General features: G+C 41.3%; 1 protein-coding gene across 1 annotated transcript in view; it reads right to left on the reverse strand.

Moving 5' to 3' along the window:
* SYN2 (synapsin II) overlaps window positions 1-15013 on the reverse strand; it is a 149851-nt gene that overhangs the window by 16274 nt on the left and 118564 nt on the right. Inside the window, exons 8-10 of the mRNA XM_079316783.1 lie at window positions 13987-14061; window positions 10387-10489; window positions 4091-4240 (exon numbers count right to left, since the gene is read on the reverse strand). Of these exons, the coding sequence (XP_079172909.1) occupies window positions 4091-4240; window positions 10387-10489; window positions 13987-14061 (328 nt within the window). The remainder of the gene's footprint in view (window positions 1-4090; window positions 4241-10386; window positions 10490-13986; window positions 14062-15013) is intronic.

Genomic DNA, 15013 nt, shown 5'->3' on the forward strand with positions numbered 1-15013 from the left:
TTTCTGGTCATCATAAAAACTTCAGTGATTGGAAGCAAATTGCTGCTCATCATAAGTAGTTTCCTTAAAAAAAAACCCCACTGAATCCAAGAGATGAGAGGGAATAGAGCTGTGGCTAATCCTATAGAAACCCAGGAACAGGGAATTTGCTGATGGTTTTTCTCTCCAAAATTCACTTTTTGTTATTTACCCTGTGTCCACATGTGGTTCAATTTTCTCTCTGGACATGGAACAATAAAACTGGATCAATTATGTCATGCAAAAGGTCATGGAATGGAGGATACACTGCTTTTATCATTGGTTTGTTAGCACTGTGCCACTCCTTTCTTTACACCAAACAGGACCAGGATGTAGCTGGGAATTCTCTGCTCTTTGTGATGCCATCATCTCATGGACATTGTGCCCCTGGAGCACAAACTCCTTCCTTCTTTCCCTCCAATAAGGAAATTAAATCCCTTATTCTTTCGTGGATAATGCAACAGGAATGAACATTTTCCTAACAGGATTTCCCTCAGCTTCAGCTGCTCACACACCCATCAACATTTGCATTTTCTGGTGATTCCCATGGACAGTGCCATTTTCTCTGCAGAATTTCCTCCAGCACAATCCACCTCAGGGCCTGACAGGCAGCTCTGAGTGGGTGTTTGACCATTTTTGTTGTTTTATACACAAATGTAATGGTCAAGAAATGGGCCAGCTCCTGCAGAGCTCTGCAAACCCAGATGCACTGGGTAGTTTAAGCTATTTTCTTGATTTTTAGGAAAAAATTGAAAAAGGCTTCTCTAAAGATCTGGTAAAAGTAGTCAAAGAGTTTAAAAAATACAGAAATTTCCACAGTTTTATTGCCTGCAACTAGAGCACGTTTGTTTATGGAAACCTTTAAAATCACATTCCTGGATTAAGTTCTATTTTCAGCATGGTTTGGGATAAAACAAACTATCATGATTTAAATAATAGAAACAATTTCATTATTGAGGGATTTTTGGTTTTTTTACCATAACAGGTAGAATTTCTGTGAGTCCAAGTCTCCTCCTGCCCAACTTCTCTGCCCTCTGTGCACCAGCAGAACTTGCTACAGAGTCTGGGCAAGAGTTTGCAGATAAATAAACAGGTAATGCAGAAAACACGTATTTAAAAATTCTCCCCATTCAGACATATCAGCTTTAATGGGTTTGACAAGCCCAGGAGCTGCCCCTATGAGGTTTCCCTTTGGAATTTGCTCCCTCTGGCTCTGGGACAGGGAGAGCTTTGCCAGCCCCCAGAGCACTGCAGGGCCAGCCATCCCCACCAGGACTTGGCTGCCCAGTGCTAAACAGAGGCTGATTTTCCCAATCACTGATTTGTTTCCTGATGGATGCTTAATTGGAGTGGGGCTGACCACTGTGGGCATTATAAATTGAGGCATGTTTTTATGTACAATCCAACCCTGGACTAAAATAGGAACACTTTTAAAACCCAGAGATAATAAGGACTTTCAGAGCATGGCACATCTGGAACAGTATTATTAACCCTAGGCTGCTCATTTAAAAGCAAAAGTAGCAAAACTCAGCAATTATTCTTTGATATCTCCAGTACTTTGGTTTCTGCACAGAGTTGATTTGGGATAAATTAATTAATTAATGGCTTTGCATTTTGTGTCACCTGTAGAAATGGGCAGTGTCCCCCTGCCCTGCAGATGAACTGGGTGTTTATCAAGAATAGGAATTAATTTCTCACATTACAAAAGGAGAAGACTGTTCAAAACTGAAAGGGGCAGTTGTAACAGATTGATTTTACTCTTAGCAAAACCCAGCCAAAAATTAACTACATTTGAGGAGTTATCTGCTTTAAATTCTAGAAATGTGTTTCATGATTTCCCCTTAAAGCTGAAAGATTAATGGGTATTTGCAAATGGAATCTTCAGCAGAAAATCAGGTCCCCTTTACCTGCCCTAACCTGGTACAACAAGGCCAATTTTAAGAGTGATTAACTGAGAGAAAAACTAACAGATATTGTAAATATTCTCAAGGAATACCTCTGGTTTTCACAGCATTTTTTTGCTCAAGTGCCATCCATAGTGTAAGGATAGGCTAAGGAAAAAAAGATTAATGTGGAATAACATCTTGTTGCCATCAGTAGGGGCTGAATCCTTCAGGAATAACCTAAACAGAAATCCACCATCCCAGACTATTATCTCTGCACTCATCCAAAACTCTGATTTAAGAGTCAAAACTCCTTCCCATGGACATGCTGAGCAACAGCAATGGCTGGAGAATTCAGGAACCTTCTAAAAATATATCTGGGGTCTTGCTTTCCTTCTGGGCTCAGGTGGGCAGCTTTGGGAATTCTTTGGGAATGCTTGGAAACTTTATTTACATCCAAGAAAGAGCCAGCTCCTTTGCATGACAGCAGGAACAGTAAATGCTCCTCCTCCCCTGGCTGCTCTGAAATTCAGCACAGCCTGCCCAAAACTTTACATTTTTTTTCCCTGAAATGGGAAATATCAAATGTGAATCTATTCATGTGACAGCAATTTTGCTGCTACTTTAAATTTTGATTTATTTGACTATGTGCTGCTTTGGCACTAAAGACAACCCAAGGAAGTGATTTTTTTTCCAAGAGTATTGACTGGATAACTCTAAATTTGACTCTTTGCTTCATTTTAATATCTGGATAATCTGTTGCTCCTAAAGGGAACTATTTTGGCAAAAGGTGATTTATTTTTCCCCTTCTTCTTTCTGTCTCAGTGCCTTTTACAATGGACTTGAGTCATGTTGGATGGAAATTTCTCCATTGTATGTGGTTCTGTGGCTGAAACAATTTTGTGCTCAGTTTCAAGTGGCTGCAACATAAATAGAAGCCACACCACTTATTTTTTTCATGTGGGATGGGGTATTTTTATATCTTAAAGCACGATGAGATATTTGAAGAACAAATTAGTCACTCTGCCTCAAGAACTGGTCTGTCTGAGGTAGGCCACAAAATTGTTCTCAAATTGTTTACCTGGTGTGGAGCCTGCTGGGAGCAAAAATAGATCCTTGATTTAAGCTTGGTATTTTGCTATTTAGGCTTGGTAATTCCTGGCTTACTGTTTGGTAATTCTGGTGTTCAGCTGATGCCTGTGGAGAGCAGGGGTCCAGGGCAGCACCTAAACCCTTACCAGGTCATGGGCAGGGTGGATTTAATTCTGTTTCACACACAGCTTCTCTGCACAAGCTGTTCTAGTTCCTTACCACTCTCATTGTGAAGAATTGATGTCTAATCTCAATATCTTTCAGTTTAAAACCATCCCCCTGCCACTGGTAAAAAAAGAGGGGTTTATCAGCCCCTGTTAAATACAGACCCCCCAGGTCACCACTTGTTACTGGCTCAGTTTAAACACCCACCCAAATCCTTATTCATCCAATTCCACCCTGCAAATTCACACCTCTCCCAACCTTTCTGTTCCCAGAGCCTTTTACAAAAACACCACACTCCCCAAAGCTATTCAAAGGATCAGTACAACAAACCCCACAGGTTTTCAGCATGGAAATGGAAACACAAAGGTGATTCCTGGAAGCCAGCTGGAGGCAAGGCCAGGGGCAGGATTCTTCATCCCCACACATCAGGCCATGCAGGATCAAATAAGTGAAATTATCTATTTGCAACCTCTGGCCCATGTCTTCTACCATGCTGAATATATTTCAGGAGTTAACTAGATTTCTAATATGTTTTTGTGAATTGCAACACATTAAAAAAAGAATTATAACATAATTAATTTCTCACAAGAACAAGAATTATTCAGTATTATTTTTGACATCCTTAGGACAGGGGTTTTCCATGACAGTGCTTCTTAGTATTTCCATGATTTTTTATCTGTGGGACTGAAAGGAAACAGTACAAAGCCTGGTAAAACCCTGAATTCACAGTTAAAAACACAGCAACACTTGCACTTCTTGGTTATGTCTGCAGACAATCTCATTGAAACATAACAAAATGATAAAATGTGTTGGGAAGTTCTTGAATCCTTGAGGTTCCACAGGTGTCTGAATTCTTGGAGGAAAACTTTGACCTTAAAATGATAAACCAGGATGCTCTATTTAAATTGAATTTAAATTTCATTTTATCCTACCTGAGGCTGCTGAGTGGCAGTGGGTCTCTGAGGAGATGGAATAGGAGTTTTGGACAACATTTGGTTCATTTTGCTTACGACTAACTCGGTGATGTGCTGCCTGTCTTCAGCCTGGTGCTCCCCAATCAGGGGCATGGCACAGTCCATCACCTGCAAAATGCAACAGGACATCAGTGCTGGGAAGGAAACTCCTCCTCATCCCTGCAGGAGGGCAGGGGGTGTGTGTGCAGGGTTGCTCTTAGCAGAAGTACAGGAGAATTACAGGAATTACATGTGTGCCATCAGAAAATAAACAAGAGAGCAGCAACGTTGCAATGCCTTCTCCTCCCAATCTCCCAAAAATGGAAAGAGAAAGAATCTTGCAAAGAAAAGTTCACTTCACACCTGGGCACACACTTTGGGAACAGCCAGAGGAAGCACAGGGCTGATAAGGAAAATGAGATTTCTCAAGCTGCCCAGTGATCTGAAGGAATTGTTCTGCTGGCTCAGCTGAAAGTTTCCTCCCTTCCTTGCTCTCACACCATATCCATGAGCTGAATAACAATGTGGAGAATGCAGAGTAACACCTCAGCTTCCTAGAAATTTGGATTTTTGGTAGGCAAATCTGGATCCTTTTCCTGATTCATGGAAACCTTTAAACAACACTTTGTTATTATTGATAACCTTTTATAAAAAGTACTGTGGCTGCAAGGAATAAGTAAGAATTTCTACAGAGAAAGCAGGATGACAGAGAGGAAGATAAAATGGGCACATTTCCATTCTAAACATGACAGGTTAATAGTGCTCAGTGGTTATTTATTACAGCCATTCTGATGAATAAAACTAATACTGATTTCTGCCTCTTCAGTGGGTTCCAAGAATTTGTTATTTCTCCAGAGTATTTGTTGTTTCTCCAGAATATTTGTTATTTCTCTGGTGTATCCACTTCTTCCATATCTGCATTTGTTTCAGGGGATATAAAAGCATGACATAACCCCAACTATTATTCACTGGGCATTCCTACTTAGATAAATAGGATTTAATTCACTTTAGAGAAGCTGCAGTCCTTTTTCCATGTTCATCAGGGCATGTCCATGTCACCTGCAGAGCTGCACTCTGGTGTTCCTCACAGCTCTGGGTGGAAGAATTTTGCTATCTGAGGGGTGCACAGGGATCAGTCTGAGGAGCATGAGCATGCAGTAGTTGAGAAGGAACTGTGTTATAAATAATATAAACCTTGAGCTTTTCAGACTATGGTGACAAAAGCTACTTTGTTCCAATAATGGGATTAGTTTGAAGTCCTAAATCATTTCCATGATTCTTCTGTTTGTTCATTTACAAGATTCACTGGTGGTGTGTGCTGGCAACTGAAATGTTGGCAGTCCTTGAGATTTTCAGATTCAGGTCTCCTCTGAGCCTCCTCACAGGCAAAAGGCTTTAAAATAACCCCTGGGTAAACAGTGCAATAATAATTGAACTCCAGAACAAATGTCTCCTCAGAAATGAGTGCATGGTTTTCCACTCTAGGGCCACACCAACAGTAGTGAAGAGATGTTCAATGAGTACACTGAGAGGTTCTTTAAAGTTTACCATATTTTTTGACAATCATAATTTTAAGTGGAACCTCCCAATGTTTTCCATTAATTGAGAGAGGAGTTGATCAGTCAATAAGAGTTTATTCTAAAGGGGTGAAATGTAGCCCTGCAGGTTATGTGGCTCTTTAATATTAATTTCTGCTCACTTACTGCTGTTTTAAAAACTGTATAAACACTTTAAAGATCCACTTCCTTGTATCCTGAGCTGTTTCTTGTAAGAGGAATTTGCATCCTACCTGGAGGGACCCAAAGTGCCAGGACTGTGAAGTGTTAATAATAACTGAACAGGGAATGTTTGGTGTGAAGGATATTTGGTTCTCCACTGCAAACCATCTGATTTTCAGAGCAGGAGTGATGTTTGGGCTCAAAAAATCTCTTTTATGAGAGTTATTTTAAAAAACATGCACTATAGGGTATGGATGAACCCCCTCTTACCCAACACCAGTTAAAAGTTTCATAAGCATGCAAAAAAAACCCCTCCCTTTGTTTACCATCCATTTACATTAAAACCATTACTTGGAGTGACTTTGAAATAAATTGCTTCCAGTGAGGTCCTGCCAAAGGATTAGACAGGATTAAGACCTGGAGGGTTGGGTTTGGGCTGAATTTCTGCTTTTAAGTTCTTCTACAAGTGCCAGTTCACACATCAGCTTCCTCTGGGAGATCCTGCCATGGTGTTGAGCAGAACTTGTGGGAAAAGTGAAAATAAGGAACCTTGAGGTGCCAAATCTTCACATCCACTCCAGCAGAGAAGTTGTTGCACTCCTTGAATGAAGAATTTTCAGGCATAGTCACAAATATGGCATTTAAACCAGAGCCATTTGCCCTTATCAATCTCTTATCACTTGACCTTGTTAAAATCCTTGGGTTTTTGGGTATTTTCTTTTCCTTTCAGAGAATACAGTCTATTTCCATTCCTAGTGCAAGAGTTAATGACAACTGTTTTATATTTTTATTGATATATGTGTACCTTAAGGATATTTTGGGCAACACCAACAGCTTTTAAATCCTGTGAGTGACTAGAGGAATGTCAGGCTGGCATTTCCCTCCCTTCAGAAGATTTGACAAAGTTTAAACATATACAAAGCTCCCTGTTTATAAATAGTCTATTTACAGCCTGTGCTAGATTTAAAATCCCATTTAAACCCAGCTAGTTTTTAGTTGAGCATGTAGTTCAGCTATTTAAAATATTGGAGTTTCCCACTAAGAGGATCTCACAGAAAGAAAAATGACATCTGTAATTTATAAAATCAAATACATTCTTTGTGCAGATGCCAGTATAAACATGGGTCACTATGAATTACAGTCACTGAATTCATATCACTGTGAACTTGCATTTATATATCCATGCATTTTCTTTCAGTAGCCACTTCTTTGGAATGAATTTCTCTTATCACCCAGGGACTGACTGTATATATAAGTGGGAAAGGTGAATAGCTAAAATTTGGGATACAAGACTGAGACTGGCAAGAAAAAGAAGAGAAATTCTGTAGGAAGGGAAATGGGATGAGTTTTATAAAGGAGACAGAGCAATGATAAGAAACTATTAATTAATTAATTAATTAATTAATTAATAATAAATAATTAAATTATAATATATTAAAAGTAATTGCAAAGGGATCATTATGTTTGAGGGAGGAATTCCCACTGCCCCCACCCACACCCAGCTCTGCTGCATCCTCAGTTCACCCCCAAGGACTGGGATGTGCTGGGCAGAGATTTGGGAAGGGCTGGGAAAGGCAGAGCTGGGGAGGTGAAAGGAAGGGCAGAGGTAAAGAATGCTGTGGATAAAGTGGGAAAAGTGGTGTTTCCCAGGATGCTGAAATACAAGAGGATGTGATGGAGCAGCCAGGGGGCTGTTAGTCAGTCAGCAGTGCTCTGGGAGTCTGGCAGGAGAGATGGATCTCCTGAGGGGAAAGCCCCAGGATTCCAGGAGAAAATTGGATAAGTGGGAAGTACAGAGGAAGGAGGAATTACAACAGGGTGATTTTGAGGTCCATGCTTGGGAGGGTGAGAACTGGACAAAACCATTCCCATTTATTCTCTGAACACAGCAATGTTCCAGAGCAGAAATGATGAGAGACTTGTGAGTTTCTCAGCAATTATAGCTGGGTTTAGCTCCCTCCCTGGGCTGAGCAGAGGATATTCTGTCCTGGATGGGAAAACAGGAGAAGCAGCTGAGCTCCTGAAGAACTCGAGGCCAAGAACAGAATTTTCCATACAATTGTGCACAAACAGTTTCTTCATTTCATGCATTGGTTTCCAGTGGCTGAAAGTTTCCTACTTGAAATCCAGTTTGCACCTTTCTGAGTCAAAAACACCACCTGGGGACTAATTTTAGTTTAGCTCAGGGCAAAATGAAGGAGGTGGGAATAAGGCACCTGCAGCAGCCCATTTAATCAAAAACAAAATTTGGGAGACTTCTGGGAGGCCACTCTAAAGGATTCTCTTACATTTCTTCTCTTTTACTGCTCTCATAACCACAATGAGCTTTTATTTCATTTCCCAGAGCTTTGGTTTTCCAAGAATGAAACAGGAAAGATAATATTCAGTAGGATCAGAAGTACAAACAATGCTCTGCTCCTCCTGGTATTCAAATCTCAGAAGAGTTAATTTTAAAAGAGGAAAGTCCTTATATTTAAGAAGCTAAAAGTTTAATGGACCTTGATTTGATGTCTTATTAGGAAGAAGAGGGGAGGCAGTTAAATAGCTGCATGTTGCACTGATGTGTTAATAAAAATTCTGTTTCTGATTGTCTGATGCTTGGCAGGTGATAATTCCCATTGAGGGGGAAAGAACAGACACTAAATGAAGAGCTGAGGCTGCTACACAGAATCAGAACTTGGCCCTCATCCTGATCAACCTGACAGCCCCTCTGCTGAGCTGAGCCAGCCTTTAATGAGTTCATTCCTCCTGGGAGGAGTTTGGAGCCAGCTCCTTGGAGCAGGGCAGTGACAGGAGGAAGAACCACTGTGTTCCTCTGGAGGAGAGAGTTTTCTCCAGGGAACCACACTGAGAAAACCTGCTGTGCTGAAAGGCAAAGTTACCTCTTACATCCCCCAGCTACAAATCTGCAAAGAGCCGAAACCTTCACAGAAAAACACAGGTGGTTTTGTGCTTGAATACTTCAGTATTTTGTCCTCTTCAGCAAAACTGAGAGAGAGCTGAAGAATACTCAGATAGAATTCTCCCCTAATTCCCATTCCCCCTGAGGGTGGGTGGCACACACCTGTGTGCTCCTCTTGGGGGTTACACTGGCTGAATGTTCCCAGAGAAAATCAGGAAAAACCAATCTGCAAACCTCATTTCACCCATTGGGGGATCTGTGTGTTCCTTGTCAGGTGATCTCTGCAGGACTGAGGTGTCAGTGGTACCCAAACACTCGTTTTTTTCCTCAGCTGTGGCATCCCCATGGAAACACATCCCCATGGAAACACATCCCCATGGAAGCTCCAGGATGGAGCTGCAGCCCAGGGTTCCTGCACTGACTCTGCTTTCTGGTCCTGCTCAGGTCCCTTGAGTGCACGTGCCAGACTTAATAACATTTATTTTCCCATGCAGAAAGGACACAAAAGGAGAGAATTCTCCTTGTCTTGGTGCAGACAGTTTTCCACTCCTCATTGTAGCCCAGAATTCTGTTAAAATTGCAGTGTAATAACTGTTCATACCATAATTTTTCCAGATGTTCTGGTGGATGGGAACTTTGCAAACAGCCCCACATTTCAATGACTCTTACAGATTCTAAATATCCTTGCTGATGAGCATTCCCATCTCCCAGACAATCCAGCTGATTCCAGACAACAGCAGGAATTACCACACTTCCACCCACTCTTTTTTTTCTTTTTTTTTTAATTGCAACATCTATTCTTCACCCTGATTAACATGCTCTGTAAACTCAGCTCCTGATGGACCCTGCAGTTCTTTGAATTCTGGAGTTTAGAAATGATGACTGTCTGTGGCATGGAAAATCAGAGGATTTGTTGAGAAGCAGGAAGTGAGGCAGTCTTGGTCCATTACAGAATTTGCTGTGGTTATTTCATTTTTTAAAAACCTTCTCCTTTGGATTTATCAATTTCTCTTGGAGATCCTTGCCCACCTCCTGAATAAAATTCTAGGAACGTGGAAGATGCTGAAGAAATTGTGTGATACGAAAGTGATGATAACTTGTTTTATGGCTACACAAAGTGATATTTCTCCATAAAAAAAACTCTAAGGAAATTAAAAACTTCGACTTCTCAAAATTATCTACAGGAGAAACTTCTGATTCATGAGGATTCAGATCTTCAGGGCAATATTGAGGCTAGAAAAAAAGTAAAATTGTTTCCACTTCATCCTTAATCTCCCTTTCCACAGCAAGGTATAATTTGGTTGGGGTTCCCTTGGGGTGGTGCTATCTATAAACCTTCCAGGAAAAGCTGCTAAGGTTGCTTAGGAAAGAAACCATCAGGGTTGGCAGAATGTGCCATCCACATTTGGCTTTGTTTTGCAGTTTGTGTACATTTCCTCCAACACCAAAAGACATTCCCATCCATACGGTTACATTTTCCAGCAAGTTTTGCCACTAATTTGGACCTGTGGCTTTGTTTCATGATTTAAACAGTGCTCTAAAATACACAGCCTTGCCTGAAACACAAATAAGCCAATGCCCAGCTATCAGAAATGTTCTTTCCTTGGCTGTTTAATATGTAAAGGCAGATATTGGAAAAAAGCAGGATTTCTTACCTCAAAAATATAATCTTTTCCATCCTTCCCATGTACAGCTTTAACAGCACAGATGTCCAAACCACCAAATATTTCAGAACAGGTGTCAACCCAAAGCTTGTACCTGTTTCACAAAAATAATTTGGTCTGTGAGTATCTCATCAGGATCTTGATTTTCTAGAGGTTCACCTAATAGTGTATTTAATATTCATTCACCCTAAATTCAGAATTTTCACTACACTGGATGGGTTTGGCTCCTGTATCAGGAAAATGAGTGAGAGGCTCCATCCTAAATCATGGCCCAACCGTTTTCCAAAGGAGCCAGGCTGGTTTTATTCCTACAGCACTGAACAAAGGGATAAATCCAGGGAGGAAAACCCTTCAGGTGATGCAGAAGGACCAAAAATATGACATTATGTGGGTTGTGGAGCATGCAGACTATGTTCTTCATTCTTATAGACAAGTACAGCAAAACTCAAGTGGAATTAATTCCAAGGAATTCTATAACTCCTAAAAAGGCTATTTCATACAGAGTTGAGCAGATAAATTCTTCTGTTTATCTTGTAACATCATGGTAGGAGACTGAGGATGGACTCTGCCCATCCTAAAGCAGCAACGTGATTTATTTTGCTTTTTTCTCGATGAATGGAGAGATGATCTGACCAACAAGGGGGTGGGAGGAGTTTGTTTAGAAGAAGAGTGAGGCAGTTCCTGTGATTGCTGTAACACCAGCACAGAGCTCTGAGAGCCCAAAGGCAAGGACAGAATGCCAGGACACCAAAAGCATTTGGAATATTCAGTGACTCCCAACAGGGCTGGGCAGGGAGGAAATGATCCTGGGATGATGCAGGGTGATGTCACCAACTAAAGGGCATGATTTGCTAAAAAATCTCATTTTTGCAGCATTCATTTATTCATGAATTTTCCTCTTTCCTTGGCTCACACTTGAGTCTGAAGCTGAGTTATTTCCTCTTCCAGCCCCTCTCCTGCTCCAGCCCTGGAGCCCTGATGATGGATTTGCCACCTCATAGTATTTTCCACTGAAAAAAGCCCCTGCTGTAATAAACAAAGCATTTGATTTCATTGTGGGATCAAAGGAAATTCCTTGCTGGGCTGAGAGTCTGATTCATGTATAAATATCTTCAGTAAGAGCATCCTTTCCAAGTAAACTTATTAAGTCACATTCTTTGTATTTTCTTATATCAAATCTGTTCCAGTGGAAAAGTTTTTTCTTTTAAGCAGAACACAAAGAATTGATTTGAAAAGATCCTGATGGTAATATCTTAGCAATGAAAATAATTTTTTTTTTCTGTGAGAAACATGGTTTTTGTCCAATATAAGAGAGTTTTTTGGATGCCTGACAATTTCAACATCTGTAGATGCACTGACTGACTGGACTTTTTGCATGCACTTGCTTATAAATAATTTTTTTCTTTTTTATTTCTGTAAAATATTGTGTATCTTAGAAAGTCAGGAGGACAACAAAACTTGTCTTGAACAGTAAATATCTGGACTTGAAATGGAAACAAAAATGAGGAAATTTTCTCTAAAATACTGCAACATCAATCAGATTTATGAAAGTATATTTAACAGCCCATCTTCTGCCAACAAACACAGAGCTGGAAAAATACATTTGGAAAGAGAGGTTTTGGATGGAGCAGCCTGGAGTGGTTGAAACCCAAGGCTTGCACAGTAAGTTTGACAAAAGGTCACAGTTCCACTTTTCCCAGAGCCAGTGTGAGCAGCAGAAATAAAGGATGAAGGATGGAGGATGAAGGATGAGGGAAAAAGGATGAAGAATTGCTGCCAGGGGGCAATACCAGGTGGGCACAGCTGGCACAGCTCTCTGGGCAGCAGGAGCTCTGGAGCAGGGGGGAAATGAGGAATTGTGACCCTGAAACGTGCTGCTCCTCTGCCTCTCACTGTCCCTTCCTGCCTTGTTCTTCTACTCTGAATTTCTACCCTGGGATTTGTATCAGCCAACAATGCCCAGTGCTTTCAAAGCACTTCCTCCTCATCCATGGCTGTATCAAAACCAAAATGCAACAGGTCTGATGGGTTTTGCTGTGCTGTGGAACTGCTCTTGTGGCAAAGTCTCTTTTCCCCCTGCTCTCTGTGAGCACTCCCTGGGCAATCCCACAGAGCAGGGCTGTGTCACACACACTCTTTTCTCTTAGGGGAGCACATCCATCTTTCCATGATTTTGGCTTCTGCAGCATAAAGGAAGTTTTGTTTTGTTGGCCGGTGTGTTGATGGGAAAATCCCTATTCTGCTCTAAATTACCTTCCAGTGGAAAACAGGAGCAGGAGCAAAGCTCAGGGAGCATTTCCAGCAGGAGCAGGGCGAGGGGAGCATTTCCCACTCCTGTGGCACTGCTTTCCTTGGGGCACAGCTGGAGTTTCTGTGTTTCCACACAGCCCACGGGCTGTAATTACACAGCCAGAGCTCACCCCTGCCTCTCCCTCCCAGGGAAGACATAACCTCACTTTCTAAAGGGAGGTGGGAGGGAATGAGAAAGAGAAAATAATGTGGCTCCAGTCCATCCCCAGAGGGGAGATCAGTGAGGACACAGTCTAGACAGGGGTTGGACAGCAGGGAGCTGGAATTCCTGTCTTTCTTGTTTTCACCTTTTCAGGGCAGGCAATGCTTCAGTTCCTGTGTCCCCCTCAGCTCGTAAGAGGCAACAAGTTGTAGGTTCCAGGCTCTAAAAAAAGTCCCAAACCAACAACCCCCCCAGCCAGGACGACTGTTGAACTTTAAAACACCTTTTAAATTACACTTTCACTGTACAGACTTTATTTCAGCTTCCACTGGTGGCAGCCTTTGGAGAAGCTGAACAACAAAAAAATTCATAGCCATCCAAAAGCCTCTGAGATTTTGTTTTTCAGGGAAAAGAGGTTTATGTGTTGTGGAGCAAATGAGGAGGATTGAGAAAAGAGTTCTGAGCTTCAAAGTGGTGCTGCATGAATGTTTTCAACTGGACTACACGAATTATCCAGGATAAGAATGGGAAAGAAAAGGAAAAGCACAGTAAACCAAAGCACAGAGCTGTAATGATGGCACAGGGGAAATAAAGCTTCAGTGTATCCCAGCAACAGGGGAAAGAGCCTCACAGTGCAGTTCAGTGGAAATTTATAAAATGAAAAGTAAGGAATTTGGGATTGAAAGTAGAAAAGGGAATTCAGTAGGCAAAGTGGAGACTGGATTGCTTGATTATGTAGAAGGATGGTAGGATGTAGAAGGAGGAAGGTTTAAAGGAGGGTGCATGGTGTGGGACTGGTGGGTAAGAGAGGGCAAATGAACCAGAAGTGACTGACAGGTTGAATCTGTGAAGTTCCATTTTCTGGAGGGATTTCCAGCCATTTTCTAGGAGCAGGTGTGACTGTAGGAGCCCCAAGGGCTCAGGTGACACACAAGGCAGGTGAGTGTGGGCAGGGAACTCTGGAGCCATGTGGAACTCCTGGCTCTGCTCTTTCACCTAACTAAGAGATTCCTTTTTCCCCAAATGAACACCATGCATGCCCTTCCTGTGAACTAACAATGGGATTCTTTAAAAATTCCCTTAAAATAAAACTAATTTATTCAATTTTTAATTTAAATTTTACACAAGACTTCACTTACTTATCTGACATTGCAATTTGTTCCAGCATGGCAGAGCCCGTGTTTGTCTTCCAGTTCCCAGATATGGAAGTTCTCCTGAAAGGGGGAAAACATTACAAAGACAGCCAGTGGTTTCACATTCTCATTATCAAATTACTCTGCTTTTCCCATGAGTGCAGCAGAATACTGACACCTTTTTCCAAGCTGGCAGCTTGGAACAGAACATCTGAACCATGAGGGGTTGTAAGAGCATTGTCAGGAATGCTTTGTACTGGAGGTACAAAGAATGGTTGTGAAATTTCAGTTCTTTATCTATTTATTTAAGATTTTTTTTTTTTTTTTTAACCAAGCTTGCTTTGATGAAGGGGCAGTGTTTGAAATTAGCTGGTGCCAGCTACAAAGGCACTGAATTATCTGTAACACACTGGTACTGCACAGGTAAATGTCAAGAAGCTTCAGCTTCTCCTTTCAAACCCATCCCACCCTTGAAAAGCAACACATCTATGTTTCTAACACCTCTGAAGTGATTTCTGACGTGTTTTGAAGCTGGATTTTGGTTTTTCCTCCAGTGTTCCCTCTTTGCTCTTTACTGATATAACCTAAACACTCTGTGTCATTTCACCTTCTTCTATTTAACCTCTAAGAAGGAAAAAAAATCCATATAAAGTTTTTTTTTCTCCTCAGACCTTAGGACTGCTACCAGGGCTGAGAAGATTACTGCTTTGGGAAAGCTAAATGCTGTACTGGGAATAGGCTATGGATACAAGTTATGAAGTGTTTCCAGTTAGTAAAATCAAAGGAACATCTGCAATGTATTAAAAGTCTATCAGGCAGCAGCCAGAGCTTTCTCTCCATTTTTCCATTAAGTTAATTATGAGGGTCAGTAGCAATTGGGGGGGAATGTTGACTTTTCTCTGGGACCCTCATAAAATTTGCTGGGCTTTAAAGCATAAAGTTATTCTGTGATTCCATGTTCCTTTATTGCTGTGGGAGAAAGTGGAGAGAGGAAGAGAGGAGAGGATGGAAGGAGAGGAGAGGAGGAGGAGAG

This window comes from Erithacus rubecula, assembly GCF_903797595.1.
Source record: "Erithacus rubecula genome assembly, chromosome: 13".
In the NCBI taxonomy this organism is placed as follows: domain Eukaryota; kingdom Metazoa; phylum Chordata; class Aves; order Passeriformes; family Muscicapidae; genus Erithacus; species Erithacus rubecula.